Source organism: Caretta caretta, chromosome 2 (assembly GCF_965140235.1).
Source record: "Caretta caretta isolate rCarCar2 chromosome 2, rCarCar1.hap1, whole genome shotgun sequence".
In the NCBI taxonomy this organism is placed as follows: domain Eukaryota; kingdom Metazoa; phylum Chordata; order Testudines; family Cheloniidae; genus Caretta; species Caretta caretta.
In genome coordinates, this window is record NC_134207.1 from 153,790,823 (window position 1) to 153,815,587 (window position 24,765).

A 24,765-nucleotide genomic window follows, 5' to 3' on the forward strand; every position below is an offset into this window, starting at 1 on the left:
ATGGAGCCCACACCAGCAAAGCCTAAGGTCTTTTCTGCCATGAGGGAGCACTCACATGGTTGGAAGGACAGATCCTCATTCAAATCTGCCCATAAAAGAAGGGATTCCTCCCTGAGCCCATCCTGTTGGTCCATGACCACAAAAGATCCCCAGGCTGGAGGGTGACGCGCACAAGGAAAAGGATCTGTCAGTACCGTTGGTGGCACCAGCTCCAAAACGCAAGGACTGACATCTGTTGAGTCCATCCAGAAGTGCTGGACTTGATGGTTCCTTGATACCAGCCTGCCCTTCAAGGACTGCCCAACTACAACTTCCCGGAATGTATTGGAACTGTCAATCCTGACCATTAGAAATGCCCTGAACACCTGGTCATGTGGACACGTATGCTACGCCTGGTCATCCTGAAACACACACATCACTGATGCAGTCAAGTCTTCTGGTGTAGCAAAGAACAGTCCCCTCTCCAGCCCCTGGGCAAGAGCATCCACCTTCCATAACCATTGGCCCAAGCAGTGGAGACAGAGGACTTCTTAGATTCGGATGAGTTGGATACCCTGGCTGGTTCATCTCCTCATAGAGAGCTGAGTCCTGGTAAACAGTGAAAGAACTCTGAATGCCATCCTCCCAAATACAACTTCCCAGGGACCATTGTTACCCGATGCCATAGAATCATTTCCCCCCTTCTCCCCCCCCATACACGGTTGATCCTTCCATTTGGGCTTATTGGGGCCCCTGGAACCCCTATAGTAGGTGTCCCAGAGCTGTCCACAATCCAACCACACTACTTCTAGCTGGCGCCCACCAGATTCCTAAGAGTACAAGGAGGCAGACGTTGACCTGGGTCTGCAGGAACTGATAGTGCCAACAGGAATCTTGTCCTGGTTTCTGGATGAAGCTGTCACACCACCTTCACCATCTCTAGTGGATGACCATGAGCAGTACAAGGGGCTCTGGCAGGGGATAGCCAATGACCTCCAGGTACCACTGGTGGAGGTCAGGGACTCCCAACATCAGCTCCTAGATATTCTGCAGCTGTAGGACTATGGAAGGTGGCGCTCCCAGTTAATGAGGATATCCAGGAGCCAGCCAGGTTGGTTTGGCACATTGCAGCCTCGTGCCTCCATGCCTAAGAGGGCTCAGACTCTGATTTGTCCCTGCCAAAGGGGCTGAATTTCTTTTCTTCCACCTGGCAACAATGCTGTGGTTGTACATACAGCCACAGAGAGAGAGAGACTGCAGCATCCCAGACCACGCCAGCTGACATGGGCTGAAAGAGGTTGGACCTTTGGGGACAAAAGGACTTTTCTTCTACAAGCCTGCAACTCCATTTTGCTAACTATCGGGCCTTGTTAGCAAAATATGATTTTAACAATTACTCCAGGCTGGCCAACTTTAAGGACAAGCTTTCCTTGAAGACGGAGCCCAATTTCAGTCTTTCATAGAAGGGCAAAGAAGGGAATTCAAGCTGCTGTGTACACTGCATCCACAGGCTTGGCCACTGGTATAGTCATGAGGCATGGGTCTTGGCGTCACTCCTCAGGAAGGTCCAGTACACCATGCAGGACTTGCCTTTCGACAAGTCAGATTTGTTTAGCAGAAAATCAGATGAAAGACTCGACATCAATTCCTATGCTTCTTGGGAATTTACACTCTGGTCCAGAGGAGAAAACACCAGAGGCAGGTGTATAAGCCAAGGCTGCCCCCTCCGCAGATGTAGTGCCATAAGCATCCAGCCAAACCCCTGTGTAAGGAGAGGGTTCAGGGGCCTCTATTTTTTCAGCCCCCCTCTACTACCGGAACCTCTAACCATTCCCAGCTACCCACTAAGGGATGCTTTTGATACCTCAGTCAAGATCCACCCACCCCTATTGATGCCACCCACGTCTAACTCTCCCCTCCTTATCTTTGGGAGCTGCCTCTCACTTTGCACCCAAACTTGGGACTCTCTCTTGATAGTTGGGTATTAGAAATTATCCATCAAGCATACTCTGTAGAGTTTCCCTCCCCCCTGTCCTCACAAAGCCCTTCCTGGTCCCCCTTCAGAGACCATTTTCATGAGGTGTTTGGAGGCGGACTGCTTCCTCCTACAAGAGGTAATAAAACAAGTGCCAACTCGGTATCAAGGAAGAGGGTTCTATACCCTTTATTTTTAGTCCCCCAAAAAGACAGAGGGTGGAGATGCATTCTGGACCTTCAACAACTGAGCATCTTTATTCAAAAGCCAAATTTAAGATGGTTACACTAGCATCACTAATCCGCTCTTTACAGGAGGGAATGTAGTTTGTGGCAAGCAACATGAAGGATGCCTATTTCCATGTAGATATCAATCTGTCCCACAGAAAGTTCCTTTTGGTTTTGAATGGGTCAGGAACATTTGCAGTTCAGAGACCTTCCCTTTGGACTAGCAACAGCACCCAGAGTATTTACAGAGGTCGTCTTTGTGGTGGCAGCCCAAATGAGATGTCAGGGTTACACAGTTTTCCCATATCTCAGCAATTGGCTCGTAGTAAGTCATTGCAGCCATGAGTTCAGATCAGCATCTTCGTTCTTTCTACATCTTCTAGAAGCGCTGGGTGTCTGTTTAAACAAAGAAAAGTCTTTTTCAACACCCACACAGATGATGAACTTTATCAGAGTGACACTGGACTCCATTGCAACAAGAGCTTTCCTCCCCATGGAAAGATTTGAGTTAATGAGCAAGCTGATAGCACTCACAGACCAAGGACTATGGTCAGGATGTGCCTTTCTCTTCTGGGCCACATGGCCTCCTGTACTTATGACACACCATTCAGCAGGCTTCACTCTCTACGCTGCCCACTGGCCTGGCTCTAGTCAGTCTACTCACCAAATCAGGATCTCATCAACAGCAGAGTGACTTTTCCTATAATGGTCAGTATCTCTCTTACCAGGAGGTTGAACCCGGTACCGGGACCGCCTGGGAGGCCAGACTGCACATCCATTTACTGGAACTGAGAGCAGTCCACCTGGCTTGCAGGGTTTTTCTCTCACTCATTCATTCTCTTCATGTCCAAGTAATGACCGACAACATCACCATGGCTTTACATAAACAAACTGGGTAGAGCAAGATGTCTTCCCCTTTTCCTAGCAGTCAGGCTTTGGAACTGGTGCATCACAAACCACATCACTGTTCCAGCCTCATACCTTCCAAATGCCCAAAACTTCCCAGCAGATAACCTGAGCGGACACTTCTCTGCAGACCATGCATGGGAGATACTCCGCTCTATCCTGAGCTAGATATTCACGCAGTGGGGAACACTTCAATAGGATCTCTTCACGTCCCAAATGAACAGGAAGCTTCGCTTGTACTTCTCCAGAGGAGCTATAGGTCACAGCTTCCAGGATGATGCTCTCCTGTTGTCATGGACAGACCATCTCAGAGATGCCTTTCCTCACATTCCCGTTACCACAGGTCTTGAGAAACATCCCTAAGGACAGGGCCAGAGTCATTCTTCTCATGCCCGACTGGCCCAGATACTTTTGGTCATGTAGCTCCTGAGAATGTCAAGCCATCCTCCTGTCAGGATCTGCCCGTTCCTGGATCTCCTTATTTCCTGGATCTCCTTATTCAGGAAGGGGGCAGAATCAGACACCCCAATCCATACCCTCTCCACCTCATGGCCTAGTGTTTTGGATAGGCATCAGAACGAGAACACTCTCTTGCTCAGTGCCAAGCCAAGCTATTCTTACTCTAAGTAGGAAAGACTTAGAACTTGCTACCTAACTAAAAGGAGACACTTGTCTACCTAGGCTCAGAATAAACCAGCCTCCTCCAACTTCTCCAAATATCCTAGTTGTTTAAGATTATTTCCTGTTTTTAAAAAACTCAAGTCCTTCCATTAGCTCACCATGGGTCCATCTTGAAGCGGTCAGTGCCTTCCTGACAGCAAGGTTTATGAAAGGCCTAGTAAGACCTTTCTGCCAGTTGTAAAACCTATACCTGAATGTGACCTCAACCTCATCCTGTTAGCACTCACCAGGCCACCATTTGAACACGTAGTAACATGCTCCATGTCACACCTGTCCGTGAAAGTCATGTTTCTAGTTGCTATTACCTCAACCAGAAGGGTGAGTGAGATGGAGCCCTCCTAGCAGACCCACCATATGCTGTTTTTCTCCATTCACCTACAGCCTAAATTCTTCCTCAAGGTTGTTTCTGAAATCCACATCAACCAAACTATCCGCTTACGTATTTTATTCCTGAAACCCTAAGCTTCTGCTAAGGAGAGGTGACATCATTCCCTCAACCTCAGACGTACCTTAGTGTTCTACCTGCAGGGGACCACACCTGTCAGAAAATCATTTAGGCTATTTCTTGCTATAGTGGAATGGACTCTAGGACAAGTTATATCCTCTCAGAGAATCTCTAAACTGAGTTCTGGTTACATCATCATGTGCTGTGAATTACCCCATGCAGAGGGAAGTGTGCTTCCACAAGTGCATAAGCTGCCTGTACAGCATCCCTGCAATAAGTACCAATTCTGGACATATGCAGAGTGGCTACCTGGAGCTCCATTTACAAAACATTATGAGCTAATTCAGGCATCCTCTCACACACACCCCAGTCTCAACACTACTTGTCAATCACCCAGGTGTGGAATACACATAGGCGCTGGCACTTGAAGAAATGGAGGTTTACCTGTAACTGGAAGTTCTTCGAGATGTGTGGTCCCTATCTGTACTCCACTACCCCACCCTCTGTCCCGTCTGCTTCAGATCCTCCTCGATCCACGATAGGAGGAAGAACTGGAGAGGCTTCAGCCTGCACTTCCTCTTACACGCTTGGTCTGGAGCATGAGGAGGACTACTGAGTACACGCGGGCTGATGGACGCTGCTTGTTAGACTTTCTGGACTGGGGTATATGGCACGCATGGGCACTCGCATGTGGAATACAGTTAGGGACCACACATCTTGAAGAAGTTCCAGTTACAGGGAAGTAACCTCTATTTTTAACTTTGTTTTCTTTTGTTATCTTATTAATTGTAATATAAAAGTCAAAACATTTAAACATTTAGATACATGACAAATGATAATAAATCAGAACAATGAAGTTGAAACAAAATACTTTTGGAGTATTTCACTTCATGAAGAATTCTGAGATTTTGATGTTTCTGCCCTGATAAAGGATGAAACCAAAGTAGGGACATGCTGGCCGTCGCTTCCCACAGCTCCCGTTGGCTGGGAAGAGTGAACCGTGGCCACTGGGAGCTGCGGGCAGCTGTGCCTGCAGACGGTCAATGTAACCAAACTGTCTTATGGCCCACCAGCAGATTACCCTGATGGACCGCATGCGGCCTGTGGGCCACGGGTTGCCCACTGCTGTAGAGGGAGAAATCAGTGTTGAGCAACTTTTCTGAAACTGACACCAAAACCACACCGCTCTGCTATTATCTTATGAAGATACTTTTTCTTTTCTGTACTTATGGATGGCAAATCTACAAAAATGTATGAACGCTTTTGTGTGTGCTTGATATAGATATGCAGATCTCTATGTGCTCATCCTTGGATGATGGCTGGGTCCCCAAAGGTGGTACTTCAGTAAGGTTACTGAAGCCAGCAAAATCTCCAATGAGGAACAGTAACAGGAAATGAAAGTAATTCGTAACTGAGAATTGCTATTCAAAGTATTATTCTCCTATTTGCACATTTGTGTCAATTGTCTTTAAGATAACATATCTTTATTGGGAGAAGGCAGCCTATTCTGTTATGTAGTGCCATAAATACCTCATACAGTAAGGGATCTCTATACTACCACAACCATGTCAGGAAAGAATTCAGTTGCACAACTATGGTCCCTTTTAGAGTTAAAACATGGTTCTGTCTTTAATATAGGTAATGCTTTAACTGTGTGTGATCTGTGTTTTTGAACTGTACTACAACCTTGGACACAGCAAAGCAGTAACATGGTTAAAGGGCACAGTTAAAACGTTCCCTGGCTGCAGCATCATAAGCCTGCCTGCTGCTTATTGGCAACTTCCAGATAATGGCAACTTTTTGCTGCGAACCAAGAGATTGATAAGAAGCAGAATCCACTGTACATATAAAATATATTACATGAAACAAACTTAAATGACATTCAGTACTATGAATTTGTAAATTCTCTGGTGGATCATTTGGTGCCAGTGCAATTCCCCCTTCCCCCGCCCCCCCATTTCTAATACATCTGCAGAATTAGATCAGTTCTTTATAACTAAGACCCCTGAAAGTGTGTTTTGGATAGACATTCATAAAGTTTATAATAAGCCTTTGGGAGCTTTGGCAGGAACTTCCATGCAAGTTAAGTAACAGCAAGTGGCAAATTGTGGCAGGAGATCAGTAATAGTATTCCATTAGTGCCTAGAACCTCAAGCAAGATTGAGGCTGCATTGTGCCTAGATGCTTTACAACAGTGGTTCTCAACTAGGGATACACCTACCCCTGGGGGTACGCAGAGCTCTGCCAGGGGGTATGTCAACACATCTAGATCAGTATTTCTCAACCTGATGGACGCAGGATGGGTTTAGGGGGGTCGCAAGTGCAGGCCCAGTCTCGGGGGTGACAAGCAGGGCAATTGCCTGGGTCCTCAAGCCACAGGAGGCCCCACAAAGCTAAGTTACATGCCTCAGCCCCAGGTGGTGGGGTTTGGGCTTCAGGCTCCTGAAAGAAGCACAGCAGTCTGGAAAGGTTGAGAACCACTGCTTTATAAAGAGAGCAAATCCATGGAATGAGAAAAGCAGCAGCTCCACTGAATGTGCCTGCATTGGCCTCCAGCCATTACAGTCAATAAGGATCTGAATGGTACAGGAGGAGGAGCAGCAGCCACTGGAAGCAGCATGCCCCTCCTGGGTTTCTGTGGATTTCAGTTTGGAAACCTGACAAGGAGCTGATGATGAGTCAACCAGTAGGTAGCTCCTCTCTATAGCTTCAAAATCACCCAAGAGGCAATTTAAAAAAAAAAAAAGGGGGGGGGGGGAAGGGATGCAGCTATCCGCAAGGACCACTTAGCTTCTGAGCTGGTCATGCTGCCATGCAGGAGGGGGGCTATGAGGTCTGGGTGAATCTTCGGAAGTCTAAGGGGCAGAACCTCAGGGCAATTCCTTGGACACAAATCCCATTCCCACATTCCACAAGGAGAAGAAACCCCAAGCAGAAAACAGTGTCCTGTTCCTTACACAGAAAAATCTCTCATATGGAGCATGTAGGCCTCTGTCTTAGAAGTACTTTGCAGAATGGGATTTTAGTAACTAAAGATGACCAAATATTTTACTCCGTGACTTGTTACTAAATTGACTGCCTATACCTTTTATAAATCTTTTTCTTCCAATTATTTTTTGTTTGAAACAGAAGCATAATGCAAATCTGAAAGCATTAAAGCCAGTCAAACTTGATACTGAGGTAAGATGCTTCCCTCTATTTAGTATTGAATCTTTTAATTATTTGTTAATTTGTATAAAGAATGTAGTGAGTGGAAAAAATGCAGTAAGTTTATCATGTACAGGAACAAGCAAAACTTGGAAAACTTGGATTAGAACTGCATTTGCTCACCTCTGATGTAGACTCTGAGACTGAGAAATGGGAGGACCAGGAGAATGAGATTGTGCACCATGGACAAAGTATATCCAGCATGGCCCACTCCATGTACTTATTTACCAGGTAATTACTCTGAATACGGTTTAAAAAGAAAAAAAGTATTTGTAGGACTTACAGAACCAGAGACAGGTTTTGGCTTTATTGAAAAAGCAGAACATTTTATAGGCAACTATAATTGAGTTTCATCCATATGCCTCCTGATTTTATATTCTAGTGTATAATACTTCATCAGTAAACAGCTTGGTAAGCTTTTCTAAGTGCTGGACATAATTGTGTTGGCAAGCAGCTCTTTTTAGGACCTTCTGTGAAAGATATATATATATTTTTTTAAATAAATACTAAATAATACTAAATAAACACAAAAATTTTTAAAGCTGACCAAGAGACTTAGTCACACAACTCCCATTTGAAAGGCAAACAGTAACTGTGGGACTCACTCCCTTCATCAGCTTTGAAAACGTCAATGCTTATGTTTAAAAAAAAAAAAATTGACATTATTCAAATATAATTTTTGTAACAATTTTTAAAAGCAAAAAAGTCACATGTTAAGGTTAATCCTCCTTTAACTTACAAAAAAAGGTAGCTACATTCTGTTTTTCAAAATCTTGAAAGCTGCAATTAAGGTTGCAGCAGGTCTTTCATCATAACCCCATATTCCAATGTTTGTAACTTCCTGAAAAAATGTCATTCTGCACAGAGAGGTCTGTCCAGATGTGATTTTTTTCATTTTGATTTTTAATGAGGAAAAACCCTTGCAACTATTGAAATGATTGAAGAATGAAAAAACTACTACTTCAGCATCTTATGACCTACATTTTGCTCACCAATAAACACAAATGACAGAAAAATCCCTTCAGACTTTCCATTTAAATATCACTTTATACGTAATCATCTCCCCCACTTGGGTGGGGGGAAAAAAGATTGGAGTTAGACTGAAAAAATCTGAAAGGTCATAACTGACAGAAAATGACAACTGGTTAGGATATTGAAAATATAAATTTTGTACAGAGTGGGCAGGTTAACGTTTTAAGAACCTTTTAATATTTGCTTTCCCTGACTTTGTTTAAATGTGTAGCTTTAATGTTAATTATTGGAGGTCTTATCTATATAATAGAACATTTACTTGAAGCAAATCAAATTGAAACAAAGGAAATTAAAACAAATAGTAAAAGATTCTTTAACTATGTAAATAAACAGAGAAGAAGAAAAGATGTACAGCCACTGTGCTGTGAGGATGGGGTAGAAATCAAGGATAATGAAACTAAATGTATACTTTGCCTTAATTTTCAGTAAGGATTACAATACAGATCTTGGGGGCTGTTGCCCCTTTTCTATCTGAGGGCCTAATCAAATTTCAGAGATCTTGGAGATGTTCCAGTTGGCATTAGAAATTGATGGTCTGGTATTTTCTTTGTGCATTCCTTATAAACAAACAAGTTTTCATCAAAGTCCTGCTTCTCTGAATGCAGGAGGCTTTTCTTAGTTTACAGCCCCAGGCCTCTTTAGCCAACACCAGACACAAAAGTGCTCTTGCTAGCTTTTTTTCTCTGGTCATACTGTAATCTGCAACTGTTTGTCTTATCTTACTTTTTGCATCTGCCTCTCTCTGTGTTCTGTTTATTGTGTGTGTGTGTGTGGTCTGCCCACTTAGTGTGAACTCTTGCGTGGGTTCACAACTCCCTTTTGTTTTAGGTGGGAGGGGACTTCTGATTAACTCAACCTAACAGTTACATTACTTGAAAGGCGTGTTCATACCCAGGGTATTGTCTACACTGCACAGTTGTCACCAAAACCTTTGTCTTTCGCGGGTACTTAAAAAGAAAAGAAAAAAAAAACCTGCGAAAGACACAAGCAGCAGTGTAAATGCAGCTTTGTCGGCAGGAGCGCTCTCCAGGCTGGAAGTACCGCAAAAGAGCCTTGTCGCTAGAAGCTGCGTAGTGTAGACAAGCTCCCAGTCTGAGGTTTGTGATCAGAGCAGTGACCAGTGCCTCTCACCATAACAGGGCAAAAGCATGACAGCTACTGGGAAGGAGTGTATAGAAATGGAAATTACTACATCCACTGTGAAAGCAAAACCCAAAGAGCTTAATGCATACAGGGTAGGGGGACATAATGACTTCTCTCCCAGAACACTAAAAGAACTGACACATGAAATTGCAAGGATTTTTAATCTGTCCAACCATATGACTAGAGAATAGCAGACATAGTACCTATATTTAAGAAAGAGAAAAAGTTATCCGGACAACTACAGACCCATTAATCTGACCCCAATAGTATGTAAGACCTCAGAACAAGACATGGAGGTAAATGGAAAATGGGTTTACCAAAGGTAAATTGTGCAAGACTAATACATTAAGTTTTTTTTTTTTTAATAAGAACGGATTTTTGGTGTTTTGTGTTGGGTTTTTTTTTTTAGACCAGAGAAATGTTGGATCTAAATCTGGACCTCACTCAACCATTTGATACAGTACCACAGGGGAAATTAATAGTTAAACTGGAGAAGATAGGGATTAGTTTAAGAATTAAGGGTGTGATTGACTGGCTATAGGGGAAATGTCAATAGGTTGTGCTGAAATTGGAACTATCTGTCTGGAAAGGAGGTTCCTAGTGGAGTTCAAGGTTTGCTCTGGGGACATTGACACAGAAAGGAGAGTGCTCATAAAATCTGATGACACAAAATTGGGAGGCATCATCAATACAGAGGAGGACTGGAATATTTCACAGGAAGAAGAGGATGACCTTGAGGACTGGAGTAATAGAAATGAGATGAGACTTAATAGTGCAAAGTGCAAGGTCATGCACTTACGGATTTATAACAAGAATTTCTGCTATATGCTGAGGGATCTATATCAGAGAGGTAAACACCAGGGAGGGTGAAGAGCTTTTAAAGCTAAAGGACAACGTTGGCACAAGAAAAAATAGATATAAACTGTTTGTGAATAAATTTGAGCTGGAAATTAGAATGTTTCTGACCATTAGAGAAGTGAGGTTCTGGAACAGCTTCGCAATAGGAGTAGCGGGGGCAAACAACCTAACTGGTTTTAAGATGGAACTGGATCATTTGTGAAATGGGGGTTGCCTCTGATAGCAGGGGACTAGACTCTGTGACCTTGGATGTTCCTTCCAGTCCTCTGTTCAGATAAGCAGACTGGCTGTATATAATGGCTACATTTGGTGAAGTTCTAGGAGGAGAAAAAGCATGTAAACCACATTATGTAAAAAACAAGGGAACAGACTAAGCAATCACCAGCTGTACATGGTATTAATTCTGTTGTTGTCTCTTTCAGAGGAGAAGGGCTGCTGAAGACTACCCAGGATTTATTTCACCAAGCAGAGGTAATTTATATTGAGAAAACAGGAATTCACAAACTGGCCATTAACAGCATCTTAGACAGTTTACTGTGTTCTTGTATCTGAATTACAGAGCAATTTAAAGCTCTGCAGTTGAGGTCCTTAGCATTAAAAATTCCCAGACACCCCATAACTAAGGTAGTATTTTTCCTGAAAGTCAGCATACCTGCATTCCAGGAATTAGTTTGAGGGGCTACTATTAAAAATATTAACAGTGCTCATCAAGCTTTGACGTTCTGTAATTTGGATATTAGTTTGAGAAAGGTGTAAAATTTCTGTACAAATCAGTTTGCGAAGGGACTCTTGTTTATTGAATCTTAATAGTCTAAGATACCAGATTAATCCCAAGGAAGCATAGGGAAGATTGTACGACCCAGATCCTACATACACTCACGGACCAAATGTGTGCTGCTGCTATGGTGGCTCCTTAAAAGGCCCCTTCGCTTTCTACAGGCTCGGGCATAGATTTCTCTGCTGTGTGCCACTCAGCTCAGTTGTAACTGATGTTCCATCCTTCCCTGAGCAACATGCAGCTGCCTTTTGAGCAGGAGGAAGGGGGAAAGCAAAAGAATTTAAATAATAGAAAAGACAAGAAGGAATGCAGGAGAATATAGCATAAAAGGACATGGGATAGAAAATGAATTTTGGAGATGGAGGATGAGTGGGTAGTAGTGGCAACTCTTAGGGCAATACATGGGAACAGAGGAGCACCAGGAGGCATCCATAGACCAAATCCTTGCAAGGACTTTAACAAAGAAAATTTGGGAACCACTGAGTGAAAATGAAACCTCATCACTCTGCATCCATGTGCTGAATCTTTGCAGGGAAAGCAATTTTTTTATCTGAGAAAATGTCATTTTGTCCTGTATCATGTAATTTCAAAATTGCCTAAAAATGCAAAAATGTATATAATTTTAAATATTTCCAGAGCATGGCACATTGCTTTGTTGTAATACTAAGTAGTAGTCTGTTGCAATGGTTCTCAACCAGGTGTACATGTACCCCTGTGGGTACATCAGCTCATGTAGATATTTGCCTAGCTTTACAACAGGCTGCATAAAAAGCACTAGCGAAGTCAGTACAAACTAAAATGTCACACAGACATACTCTATACTATACACGGAAATGTCAGTACAATATTTATATTCCAATTGATTTATTTTATAATTCTATTGAAAATAAGCATTTTTTCACTAATAGTGTGCTGTGATACTTTTGTATTTTTGTGTCTGATTTTGTAAGCAAGTAGTTTTTAAGTGAGGTGAAACTTGGGGGTATGCAAGACAAATCAGACTCCTGAAAGGGGTACAATAGCCTGGAAAGATTGAGAGCCACTGGTCTATTGTTCTTGAACTATCCAATGTATTTGCAAAATAAACAAACAACTCTGAATAACTTTTTTGTTTCAGGTTTTTGCTACAGAGGGCATAAAGCTTGCTTCAGTTCTTACTGCCTTTTCTGATCAGGTAATGTATGACTAACAAATGGTACAAGTGATTATTTACTTCCCTACTTTATTACACTTGTGTTTGCCTGGAAGCTTGGGGTCACTGGTTTTCCTTGTAACTTACATATATGTTCTGTGATTGTAACACTGAATGGTTTTAACATCTTAAAATGTATTTCAGCTAGAAGACGATGACACACCTTTGCTTTTGTTGGAGATTGACAAGCTGATCCCTGTGTGCCAGCAGCTTCAGATAACGGCTAAAACCACTGTTCAGGGGAAAAATGCTACATTTACAAAGGTAAGATTTAAAAAAAAAAAAACGTTTTAGGAGAAGCATCCAAGCCTTGTTTTGAAATCTCATTTACTTGCCTACTTCAGCTGTTTGCACAAAAAACAGAACTGCTGATTTAAATCTGGTCCATTCTAGTAGGGTTTTTTCTTTTATCACAAAACAGTCATGAGTGGTGATGAAAATGCGGAACTTTCTGATCCCCCACACAAGGATATGAGCTCTGTCCCACTAATGCCTCAGTTGTGCTGTCTTGCCCAGAATGAACAGCAGAAGTTACTCCCCTTTCCTAACAAAAATATTCTGTTTAAAATTTAAACGTGTTTTTAAAAAACGATATAGAATAGCCAAAATATAGAGGAGCAGAAGAACTCCTCCTCTTTCGAAGAAGCCGTTCTATCTACTGGCTCTGGAGATTTGACCTACTTGTTAACTGTACTCTGAACTGTTCGCTTCAGTTTCAGACATGTCCAGAGGAGAAGAATTTCTTCAGGAAAGATACAGTACCTCTTGCTTTCAGTGTTCCTGTAGGTGGTGGTCTCATTGCTAGTGAGGAAAAACAATGGTAGAAATGACAGTGCAATGAAGGCTGTCATTGATGCTTGGGTGCTCTCTTATCGTTAGGCTTTATCCACACTAGAAATTGGCTTCAATTCTAGATATCAGTGGACAGCCATTGATGTACCTGAATTGTTCCAAACCATAAGTAGGGACAAAGTCAAGATTTGTACAAATGGAACTTATCTCTGCTTGAAACTGGGGTAAGCTCTACCTGAAAATTGTGGCTGTCCTTGTTTATGCTTGAGATTTGCCCTGGTCCACCTACATTGCCAAATTCCCAGTGTGGATATGGTCTTAGTCTATGATTTCTTTGCGTAGCACCTGACTTTCTATCAGGGTTGGAAGGGACCTCAGGAGGTCATCTAGTCCAACCCCCTGCTCAAAGCAGGACCAATCCCCAATTTTTGCCCCAGATCTCTAAATGACCCCCTCAAAGATTGAGCTCATAACCCTGGGTTTAGCAGGCCAATGCTCAAACCACTGAGCTATTCCTCCCCTCCTTAAGAAATATTGGGAAGCCAAGTTTTTCATTCCCCTGTCTCAAGGCTTAATACAGTTCTTGGCTCCATAAACTTCTCTGAGCAATATTCCTCTGGAAACTTGAATTTGGCTCACATTGACTCTAGAGCCTTAGGTAGCAATTCCTATGTAAATAATAGGTCAGTTATGCATCTCTACACTATAAACACAACCAGTGTTGATTTAGCAAATCATTGTTGTCCTAAAAGTTTCCCCCATAGTTCTTGTCAGTCTGTTAAGGAAAAATAGGACACAGTTGCCAAATGGCTTCCCTTTAATTCTTTCTCTGTACTTTGAAAGGTGATGAGATTATGCCACTTACTGTGAAAAGGATAATGCTATTTCTTTCATCTGCCATCAATGAAGACTAACTCTTGGGGAGACTGAATTGTGGGAACCTCCTGATGATAAATTCAGATCTTAATAAATTGCAAATGGATGATGCCATCCTTTGGATTTCACTGTTATGAAATATTCCAGAAAAATATATTTGCCCATTAGAGGCAATTCTATTTCTGGGCTCTCTACATGGAAGAAGAGGGTGAATCGAGCTTTTAAAAAGAGCTTAACTTTTCTTCCACACAGTCTTCTGCTTCTGTACACTACCTTCATGCTAAGTAGGCTCTTGTTACCTCTACTTAGGTAATACCCTGTTATGCAAACCAGCAATATGGAGTTCAATCCAAACATTTACCACTCACTGTTCCTGGTGAAAGCTTTCATGTTGGATGCTGGTTTTGGCGGGGCTGTCCTACATACACTGTTCAAGAAGGCTTCTCACCTACCTGCTGGATAACTGCCTGTTGATTACCACGCATGGAATTTGTGTAGAAAATCATTTGAAGAAAGAATGGTTACTTACAATTCCTGTGCATCTTTCAGATGTGTTACCCACACAGATTCCATATCCTGTCGTCTTTTCCCTACTCTTTTTGTCATGGGCTATGGGAACCAAGAAGGCACAGGCGTGGTCCGAATGGATACTGCTATTCAAAATAATCCAATGTCAGGCATAAGTATGCCAACAATGGAAGTTGTGTGGACAACACATTTAGAAGTATCCACAGGTAAGTAACTGTTCTCTCATGCTCTAAGAAAGAGAACATGTTAGTGACATAGAACTGCAGTCTTGGTGTTCAGTGCATACCCTTACCAGTAGTTATAAGACAGCTGCTATCTGTAGGCTAATGTGGAATTACTGAAAACAGCTGTCGCCTTAAATTGCATCCTTCAAGTGTTAATAAAAAATCCAGATGAGGAATTCAAGAGAGCTAGTATATCCTGGATGGTACTGGAAAGTTCTGAATTCTGATTGGTCCTTCCTTGTTTTGTGAAAGAAGGTAAAACCTCTACCTCCATAGATTGGATTGTCAGATCCCTCTTGCAAATAAATAGTTGTCTTCTACTTCCTCCAGAAAGAACAAACACTTCATTTTCCAATACAGAACAGGGAAAATGTCAAAGGACAAATACTATTAATAATTCAAGCTGAGTCTGTGCCACACAGATGCATTTCATAAAAGTGTGAAGAGACTGTTCCTTGTCAATTTTAAAAAGGAAGAATCTCTTCATATTTTAAAGGGTCAGCATGTGATATTCTCATCTAATTATGGTTTTTACATGAATTCTGTTTTAGGTTGACACATGCATTCGGAAAACAAAAGGTGTGATGACCATATTATCCCAAGTTCTCCCACTCAGCTGCAAGCTACTGAAAAAGGTGAGTTAATGATCCATTTGCAGCAATGAGCCAAAATAAAACCATCCTGCTTCTCTGCTTTTTGTTTTGTTTTTTTATAGTGTGGAACTGGAAATGGCTGGCTTAAATCACCTCATCCATGGAGAGAGAACAGATTACAAACAAATACAAATGACGACAGTATGGAAGGGAAAACTGATGCCTTTGGAATAAAATCCTTGGAACATCATGTAGCAAATCTGACATTTTTAGAGAGCAAATAATAGTAGTATTTAGGAATGGAAGAATTTCATGTGGAAATTACAAACTGGCTCAAGTTTCAAAGTTGCTTTCTTTTGTGAAAGATAAAGCAGGTTATTTGAATTAAAGCTGTTGTGACCTTCTCACATCTAATAGATGTCCTGGTACTTAACAGTAAGAGTTGCATCATCGGTCAGTTTTTAACTGTTCTGTATTTTTATAATGTGAATGTGTCTCCTTTGCTCAACATTAATGCTGTTAGTTACAAAAATAACACTTGTGAACATCTTAATGGAAGTTTCACCCAAAGATGCTGCTAATGGACATTTATGCAGAGAAACTGGATAGTTTGAGGATATGTGCTGCATATACTACTACTGTGGAAGTTTGTCAGTCTCATTGTTGGCCAATATCCAGAAGATAATCTGGAAGGCTATGGCCTCAAGCACTGAATGTTGCTGTCTTAACTATGAGATACTTCTGCAATGAACGAAAGCCGCCTGCTGGTTTGCAATACACATGCCAATTTTTTTAGGCTAGTTTGATTTAAATAATTTAATTTTACTGCTGTCAATCTGAACTAATGATGTGTTCATCCTCCAGACACATTTTATATTTCCAGTGAATACTTAAGAATTCTTTGTTTTAGTGATAAATAGCTGATCTTACTGCTGCTTTTGATTTATCATCAAAACTTAGAGTAGGATTTGAAATGCATGTGAAACTACTGAAATCTTCATTTAGAATGTATGGCATATTTAAGTTTCATAAAGTAGATTTTTACAGTGCAAGATTTAGAACGCTTAGAAAAGATATTTTGATAGCAATTATGACCAATCGTTGTACAAAGGGCATTATTTGATTCCAAGCCACTATACTCTAACCACAAGTGAAATATACATTTAACGTTGGAGATGCCTGTTTGCTCTTTGTACAGATGCCATACCTTATTTTGTTGGCCTTGTATATCATTAGTCTTTGTTTTCTTGTTTCTTTAAAACTTAGGGTTTTTCTCCTTGTTTTACTACTTTGAGAACAGTTGAGTACTCTAAGGGATTCAGGTCTTAAGGGTATTTCATTCTTGTAGGGCATCGTCGTCTCACCAGTAGCTCTGTGTGTGTCCTTCGCTGGTAACAGACATCACAATGGGGATGCTGGCTTTGAGCACCAAAGAAGAAATAGCTGAAATCCTCAACACTAGGGATTGGGGATTAATCTTGATCAGTCAGTTTCACTTAAGTCATCTTACACAGATACACAAATGAAAACCATTTCTAAGGGTTTTTCCTTATGACATTAAGCACTAGAAAGATAGATATTTTTCTACACTGCACCTGTCAAAAAGATGCAGAAGACTTAAATGTTTAAACTGTTTATTTCTGTATGAAATAAAATGATGACTGTTGTTTTTTAAACAAGTGATCAGTAAACAAACAAACAACTAATTTTCATTCCCCTACATTAAGTCTGTACAATTTTACAACTCTTTCATGTTACAACTCTTGAACTATGGGCTATACTGGAAGTAGATGATTACAAGTGTTATCTATGCAATACTTAATTCTGAAGCTACTCACAGTGTAGTTCAGACATTTATGTATTCAGTTAAATACAGAGCTTCATGAAGTGGAATTAAAACGTTTCAACAAAACTTCTTCATATTCCTTTGGTGTCAGAAGTCCTTGAGTTATGGTCTTACTTTCTTCAAATTTGGGTAGTACAACTGCAATGTATCCCTCAGTAGATGGCTAGAAAATAAGACCATGATATATATAGCACAGTAATAAAAAGGAAAAAAAACAATGTAAGCAAAATTCTTACCTTTTCTTGTAGAATAGCTGGATTATCCAGAATGTTTTCATTAACTTCCATCAACCGCCCTCTGATACAACTGCAAAGAGGTTTCAGTGTTAGTAAAACCATGCTTTGTAATCAAAATACCAAAAAAACAAAACAAAAAAATACTTACCTATATATAGTATATTCTTCTCCATCTGAACAAGATATCCTGCACAGAGGGGCAAGTTCTGTTAGAAACTGAGCACCCTGCATGTGAAACAAAGAATTCCTATGACTGTAAGAAGTTTGTTTGTTTTCCAAAGAGCAGTCTAGGTTGGAGTTCTTTAATCTTTCCAAGTGTGGCCTTCCTAGCATATTGAGAGAAAATTCTGAACCTTGTTACAATCAGCAGTACAAAGTAGTCACATGTTCCGAGATTGTTTGTTTGTTTTAAAAGACTTTTGGTCTCTCAGTTTTATCTTTTTCTAAATTTTTCACATGACTAAAAGTAGCTGTTATCCACAATGCAGGAACCAAATATCCCCCTAAGGATTTCTTTTTAACAGTGTAAATGAACTAAAATAAGTGTGTGTGGACATTTACATGAAACTAAGACAGTTGTATTAAGCCCTGGTCTACACTGGGGGCAGGGGGGGAAGTCTATCTAAATTATGCAACTTCAGCTATGTGAATAATGTAGCTGAAGTTAATGTACTTAGATCTACTTATCATGGTGTCTTTACTGCGGAAAGTTGACAGCTGACACTCTCCCGTCGACTCCGCCTCTTACCTTGGTGGAGTACCGGAGTCGACAGGAGAGTGCTTGGCAGTTGATAAATCAACCCCCGCTGGTAATGTAGACAAGCCCTAAAATAAAGACGTTTATTTTGTTGTACTTTGGGTGTAGATCAGCCCTCAGGAGTTATCTACACATATCTCTAACAGCTTACTTAAACCAAAATCAGTTTAGCTCAAACTCTGGTTCTAAATCAACATAAGCTAAATTGAAATGAGTATCCACACTACCTTTTGCACTGGTTTAACTAAAGGTGTAATTTCAATGTGACTGTTTTTAGACAACCCCTAAGCTTGCCATATATATTTTCAACAAAAGGGCAGTTTTCATGTCCATTAAGTCCTTGACATCTCTGAAGAGGCTTTTAATGTTTGAGATCTAGTTTTTTTTAAAATAAAAGACATGACACCTTTAAGCCCTATACACCGTAGGGAAAGTTTGACATTTTCCACCACTTAACACCAGTATGGGCAAACTACTTTAGACAACCCTAGCACTGGTACTGTAACAGTATTACATATTCCTCCTCAGAACAGATCTAAGGAATGGGGTGCTTAGTATAGACACTGCTGCAGGTATTTGAAGAGCAGTCTAGGTTGGAGTTCTTTAATCTTGGAGGATCTGCACCAATGTCAACAATGGTAGACCATGTAAGAATTTCTTTCTGGGAAAGGAACCAGCCTCTGATATAGTGGATCCTTTTTATGTTACCATTAGAGATAAGCATTTCAAGGACTTAAGTAAAACGTCAACTGACAAGATAGTTTTAAAATTAAAAAAAGAAAAAATCCATACCCGCTTTGACTTTCCAGAGACTTTATTTTGAAGTCTACTGCAGTTGGCACTGATTTGGTAATTAATACTCTTAATTGTTTTTCCATTTTGAAGAAGAGGATGAGCTTCTGCCAGCGTGATGACACAGATTCTGCAAGAAAAGTTAGTTACCTACTGTACTTAAGCTTCATCCCTGGGATTGTTTAGCCTTCTAATATGCAAATAACTGCCTCCCGTAGTAAGTTAGTTCTAAGAAAGGCAATATTTTCTTATGCCCTTGGTAGCAGCTGAGTTGAATGTCTTCACTCCATGGTTCACTCAGGCTCTTCATGGGGTGTTGCCCCTCACACACAAAACCCAACTTTAGTGGAGAGTTCAACACAGACTACCTGGTTCATCTGGGACTGCAGGCTAAAACTGCTGAACATTTCACTAGGGTTGCTCACCTGCCCCCCCTTTGTAGCGAGCTAAGCCACTCAAGTAAGGCCTCATCTGGAGTACTGTGTCAAGTTTTGGGCCCCACACTACAAGAAGCATGTGGATAAATTGGAGAGAGTCCAGTGAAGGGCAACAAAAATGATTAGGGGTCTGGAACACATGATTTATGAGGAGAGGCTGAGGGAACTGGGATTGTTTAGTCTGCAGAAGAGAAGAATGAGGGGGGATTTGATAGCTGCTTTCAACTATCCGAGAGGTAGTTCTAGAGAGGATGGTTCTAGACTACTCTCAGTGGTAGAAGAGGACAGGACAAGGAGTAATGGTCTCAAGTTGCAGTGGGGGAGGTTTAGGTTGGATATTAGGAAAAACTTTTTCACTAAGAGGGTGGTGAAACACTGGAATGTGTTACCTAGGGAGGTTTTTAAGGTCAGGCTTGACAAGCCCTGGCTGGGATGATTTAATTGGGGATTGGTCCTGCTTTGAGCAGGGGGTTGGACTAGATGACCTCCTGAGGTCCCTTCCAACCCTGATATTCTATGATTCTAAGTACTGACAGTCCTCCAATACCTTCCCACAATTCACTGGGAAAGAATGAGAGCAGTGGTCCCCAACGCAGTGCCCATGGGCGCCATTTCTTGCCACTCCTGCTTCTCAGCGGCATTTCGGTGGCAGGGTGTCTGGCGCCCACCAGAGTCTTCTGGGAATAGCAATATGCTATTCACACAAGAAAGGTTAGGGACCACTAAATCAGAGGCTCAGCTTACAACAGAGCAAAGGACAAGGAGGTAAAGCTCCAGAAGTCTTAACACCCACATGGTTAAGTGCACACCAATGCAGAGAGAATAATTCAGGTATGGTTTTGCTGTGTGACTGCTCACACTTGAGTGCCAATCATTCAAGTTAACTTTGCAGTGAAGACACACCCTGTATGTCAACTATACCTGCTTGCTTCCATGACAAGTTTTATATCCATTGCCCCCTTCCTACATTTTAAAATTACAACTGCAGAGCCAGATTCAACCCTCACTTCCATGTGCGCAACTCACTTGAAACTTTGGGGATTGCACAGTTGTATCACTAGCTGGAAATTGGCCTGCAGATCTGTCATCGCTGATACACAATTCATTAAGCATCCATGCTTTATTTTCAGATGGCAGATTGAAATTGCAAAGCAGGTAGTTAAAGCCATCTTTTTACTTGCAAACTGAACAAGTTTTATACAGATGCCATATAAGAACAACTGCAAATAGGAAAAAGAAAAGGAGTACTTGTGGCACCTTAGAGACTAACCAATTTATCTGAGCATAAGCTTTCATGAGCTACAGCTCACTTCATCGGATGCTTTCATCCTTTTCTTTTTGCGAACACAGACTAACACGGCTGCTACTCTGAAACCTGCAAATAGGAAATTTCACAGGTCGTTTACGAGTGAAATCTATCAAACTATTATGACAGCAGTTGCAAACTTGCTCAACTGACAGATCAACCAGAGTCAAGGTATGCTGATTACCTAAATGTCACACATCTGCACTGCAATCTATGCTATTTTTAATCTTATATTTTAGTTTTAAGTGATCTTTCCTCAAATGTAACAGCCAGGTTTCCTAGGTGACACTATCACCTCTGTAAGGTATTTCCTTGTTTTACACATAACCATTGAATTTTAGAATGTATTTTAAAGTCAGCAGCTTTATGAGTTCTAGAAAACACTCAGACAGTGAATAGCAGAATAGGACAATATAGTAAAAGTTAAAGAGGCATCAAGGCTATGAAATGAGAGCACAGCTAGCTAAAGTTCTAGAAATGAGTTAATCCCCTTTAATTGGCTAAGTGTTTTGGTACATTTTAAGAAGGAGGAGTTTCTTGGAGCTGACTAAGCTTTATTATAAGAGGGGATGTTTCTCAAATGAGAATCAAATAGACTTTAAATTCACTCTTATCAAGACTAGTAATGTTACAAAACATAATTTTGTATCAAAAATACATTGGAAACTGGAGGCCCTGTGGACTATGATGTACAATTATTGTTTTTTAAAGGCAGATTAAGTCAAAGTACGGTCTAGGCATTATCACCTCGTAGTAATATGCACATATTAAAAGTGAATTGGCTGTGTAACATCAGGCCTAGAGCTAAAAACCTCATTCCCTACAAAAGGAGATGTATACGAGGGTAGTACCCAATACAAAATATGCCATGGATTTGATACAGAATTATGCTCAGCTTTTGTTTTTAAAAAGTGTTTCTAGCCCTTATGACTAGGGCTGTTGATTTTAATCGCAGTTAACTTGTGTGATTAACTCAAAATTAATCATTATTAAAAAGATTAATCGCACTGTTAAACCATAGAATACCAATTGAAATGTATTAAATATTTTTGGATGTTTTTCTACATTTTCAAATATATTGATTTCAATTACAACACAGAATACAAAATGTACAGTGCTCACTTTATATTTTATTACAAATATTTGCACTAACAATTATAAGAAATCCTATTTTTCAGTTCACTTCATACAAGTACTGTAGTGCAGTCTCTCTCATGAAAGTGCAACTTACAAATGTAATTTTTTGTTACATTACTGTGCTCAAAAACAGAACAATGTAAAACTTTAGAGCCTACAAGTTCACTCAGTCCTACTTCTTGTTCAGCAAATCGCTAAGAGACAAGTTTGTTTGCATTTACGGGAGATAATGCTGGCCGCTTCTTAATTACAATGTCACCTGGAAGTGAGAATAGGCGTTTGTATGGCACTGTTGTAGCTGGCGTCAAAAGATATTTACATACCAGATGCGCTCAAGATTTGTATGCCTCTTCATGCTTCAGCCATCATTCCAGAGAACATGCTTCTATGCGGATGACACTCTTTAAAAAATAATGTGTTTATTAAATGTGTGACTGAACTCCTTGGGGGAGAATTTTATGTCTCCTGCTCTGTTTTACCCGCACTCTGCCATATATTTCATGTTACAGCAGTCTTGGATGATGACCCAGCACATGTTGTTCATTTTAAGAACACTTTCACTGCAAATTTGACACCAGTGTGAAATTTCTAAAGATAGCCACAGCACTTGACCCAAGATTTAAGAATCTGAAGTGCCCTCCAAAATCTGAGAAGGATGAGGTGTGGAGCATGTTTTCAGAAGTCTTAAAAGAACAACACTCCAATGCGGAAACTACAGAACTGAACCACCAAAAAAGAAAATCAACCTTCTGATGGTGGCATCTGATTCAGATGATGAAAATGAATATGCATCAGTCCACACTGCTTTGGATCGCTATCCAGCGGAACCCATCATCAGCATGGACGGATGTCCTCTGGAAGGGTGGTTGAAGCATGAAGGGACATCTGAATCTTTAGCGCATCTGGCATGTAAATATCTTGCAATGCCGGCTATAACAATGCCATGCAAACACCTGTTGTCACTTTCAGGTGACATTGTAAACAAGAAGCAGGCAGCATTATCTCCTGCAAATGTAAACAAACTTGTTCAGCCAATCACTCAGACAAACAAGAAATAGGACTGAGTAGACTTGTGAACTCTGAAGTTTTACATTATTTTTGAGTGCAGTTATATTTTTGTACATAATTCTATATTTGTAAATTCAGCTTTCATGTTAGAGATTACACTACATTATTTGTATTGGGTGAATTGAAAAATATTTTTTGTCTGTGCAAATATTTGTAATAAATATACAGTGAGCACTGTACACTTTGTACTGTGTGGTAATTGAAATCATTTGAAAAAGTAGAAAACAACCAAAAACATTTAAATAAATGGTATTCTATTATTCTTTAACAGTGCGATTAATCATGATTAATTTTTTTAATCACTTGACAGCCCTACAAACAATATAAAAAAGCAGAAGAATACGTGAAGAGGAACAAACATGTTGTATCACAAAATAAGAGAACTGAGCGGGGCATAGGAGTTGAAGATGTCAGCCATGAAAGACAAGCACAGCCAAGTAACTGAGGATGAACAAACAACATAAAGAATATTCTGAAGAACTGTGCAACCTGCAGAATGCAGTGGATTAAACTGTCCTGGAGACGCTCCCCAGTACAAATAAGGGAGAGCAGGTGCCGGAATTTTTAGGCGAAATAGCAAAGATCTTTATAGAAAGTTAGGAAAAGGTTCTGGGAAACAACAACATAACCACAGAGCTGTTCCACAAGAGAAAATGCTAAGTAAATGGGGGGAAAGTGAAAATAGTACCAAATCCATAAAGAGAGAAGACTGAATGCAAGAACTATAGAGGAACCAACTTATTGAGCATACCAGGAAAAGCATTCACTGAGATGCAGCAGAGGACAACGAAAAGGTATGTGGATGCAGCGTCTGCGGAGGAATAGGCCAGACTTCAACTAAGAAACTATAATAAAATCAGCTAATTGTGATGAGACATATCAGAGATATATACAAAACACAACTAAACCTGTTACAACTACTTTATAAACTTCATACAAGCTTTTGATAGTATTTGGCAGAAGGCATTATGGCAAGTTTTGAGAACATATGTATCCCTGAGAAATCAAACTGATAGAAGACATCTACAGCAAGTCAATAAGTGTGGTTAGAAAAGACAAGAAGTTGATGGAATCGTTCAGGATGACTGTAGGAGTGAGACAAGGATGCATGCTGTCACCAGATTTGTTCAGCATGGTACTGGAAGCAGTAATGGCTGTAGCATTGAGAGATTAAACGGAAAGAGTTATGGGGAACAGAAAATAACCTTAGATTGGCAGATGTTACTAATCTCGTACCATTGACCAATTAAGATTTACAGAGAATTTGTAGAAGGCAGACAAGGAAAACAGAAAATCCAGATTGAAGATCAGTAGAGATTACAAAAATTATGGCAACTGGAAGACATGAGGAAGAGATAAAGATTAAAGTCAAAGACAAAGAACTAGACCAAGAGGAAAAATATGTACCTTGGAGAACTACTATCAAAGAATGGGAATTATGACGACGACATAAGAAGAATCAGACTAGCTGCTACTGTACTCAGAAAAGCTGCAAGATCTGGAAGGCTAATGACATGTCAATAGAAATAAAAATTAGTGTATATGAGACAGTGCCATATCAATACCACTCTATGGGTTGGAATGTCTGGAGTATGAGGTAAGCTGAGGAACGAAAGATGTTGACTGCAGAAATGAACTGGCTGAGAGTTTCAGGACAGCGGAAAATAATTTAAGTTATAAGAAAACAGCTAAGACAAGAAATGACACTGTTGCAAAAGATTCAAGACAGACAACTACAATGCTTTGGACA

The 24,765-nt window shown here is 40.6% G+C and overlaps 2 protein-coding genes across 9 annotated transcripts in view; one reads left to right on the forward strand and one right to left on the reverse strand.

Moving 5' to 3' along the window:
- CTNNAL1 (catenin alpha like 1) overlaps nucleotides 1–17,358 on the forward strand; it is a 123,464-nt gene extending 106,106 nt beyond the window's left edge. For all 4 annotated transcript variants that reach the window (XM_048839457.2, XM_048839459.2, XM_048839461.2 and 1 more), the window contains 7 exons: nucleotides 7,343–7,393; nucleotides 7,497–7,651; nucleotides 10,876–10,924; nucleotides 12,349–12,405; nucleotides 12,568–12,687; nucleotides 15,395–15,478; nucleotides 15,559–17,358. In XM_048839457.2, coding sequence (XP_048695414.1) covers nucleotides 7,343–7,393; nucleotides 7,497–7,651; nucleotides 10,876–10,924; nucleotides 12,349–12,405; nucleotides 12,568–12,687; nucleotides 15,395–15,478; nucleotides 15,559–15,720 — 678 coding nt within the window. In that variant the 3' untranslated portion in view covers nucleotides 15,721–17,358. The remainder of the gene's footprint in view (nucleotides 1–7,342; nucleotides 7,394–7,496; nucleotides 7,652–10,875; nucleotides 10,925–12,348; nucleotides 12,406–12,567; nucleotides 12,688–15,394; nucleotides 15,479–15,558) is intronic.
- The window catches only part of ABITRAM (actin binding transcription modulator), a 32,633-nt gene continuing 9,987 nt past the window's right edge, over nucleotides 2,120–24,765 (reverse strand). For 3 of the 5 annotated variants that reach the window (XM_075125492.1, XM_075125493.1, XM_075125494.1), the window contains exons 3-6: nucleotides 19,068–19,197; nucleotides 17,667–17,705; nucleotides 17,519–17,588; nucleotides 17,054–17,445 (exon numbers count right to left, since the gene is read on the reverse strand). In XM_075125492.1, the coding sequence (XP_074981593.1) occupies nucleotides 17,317–17,445; nucleotides 17,519–17,588; nucleotides 17,667–17,705; nucleotides 19,068–19,197 (368 nt within the window). In that variant the 3' untranslated portion in view covers nucleotides 17,054–17,316. Of the gene's footprint in view, nucleotides 2,578–17,053; nucleotides 17,446–17,518; nucleotides 17,589–17,666; nucleotides 17,744–19,067; nucleotides 19,198–24,765 lie in introns of those variants that run through there. The other 2 variants (XM_048839468.2, XM_048839467.2) reach the window with 2 other exon arrangements.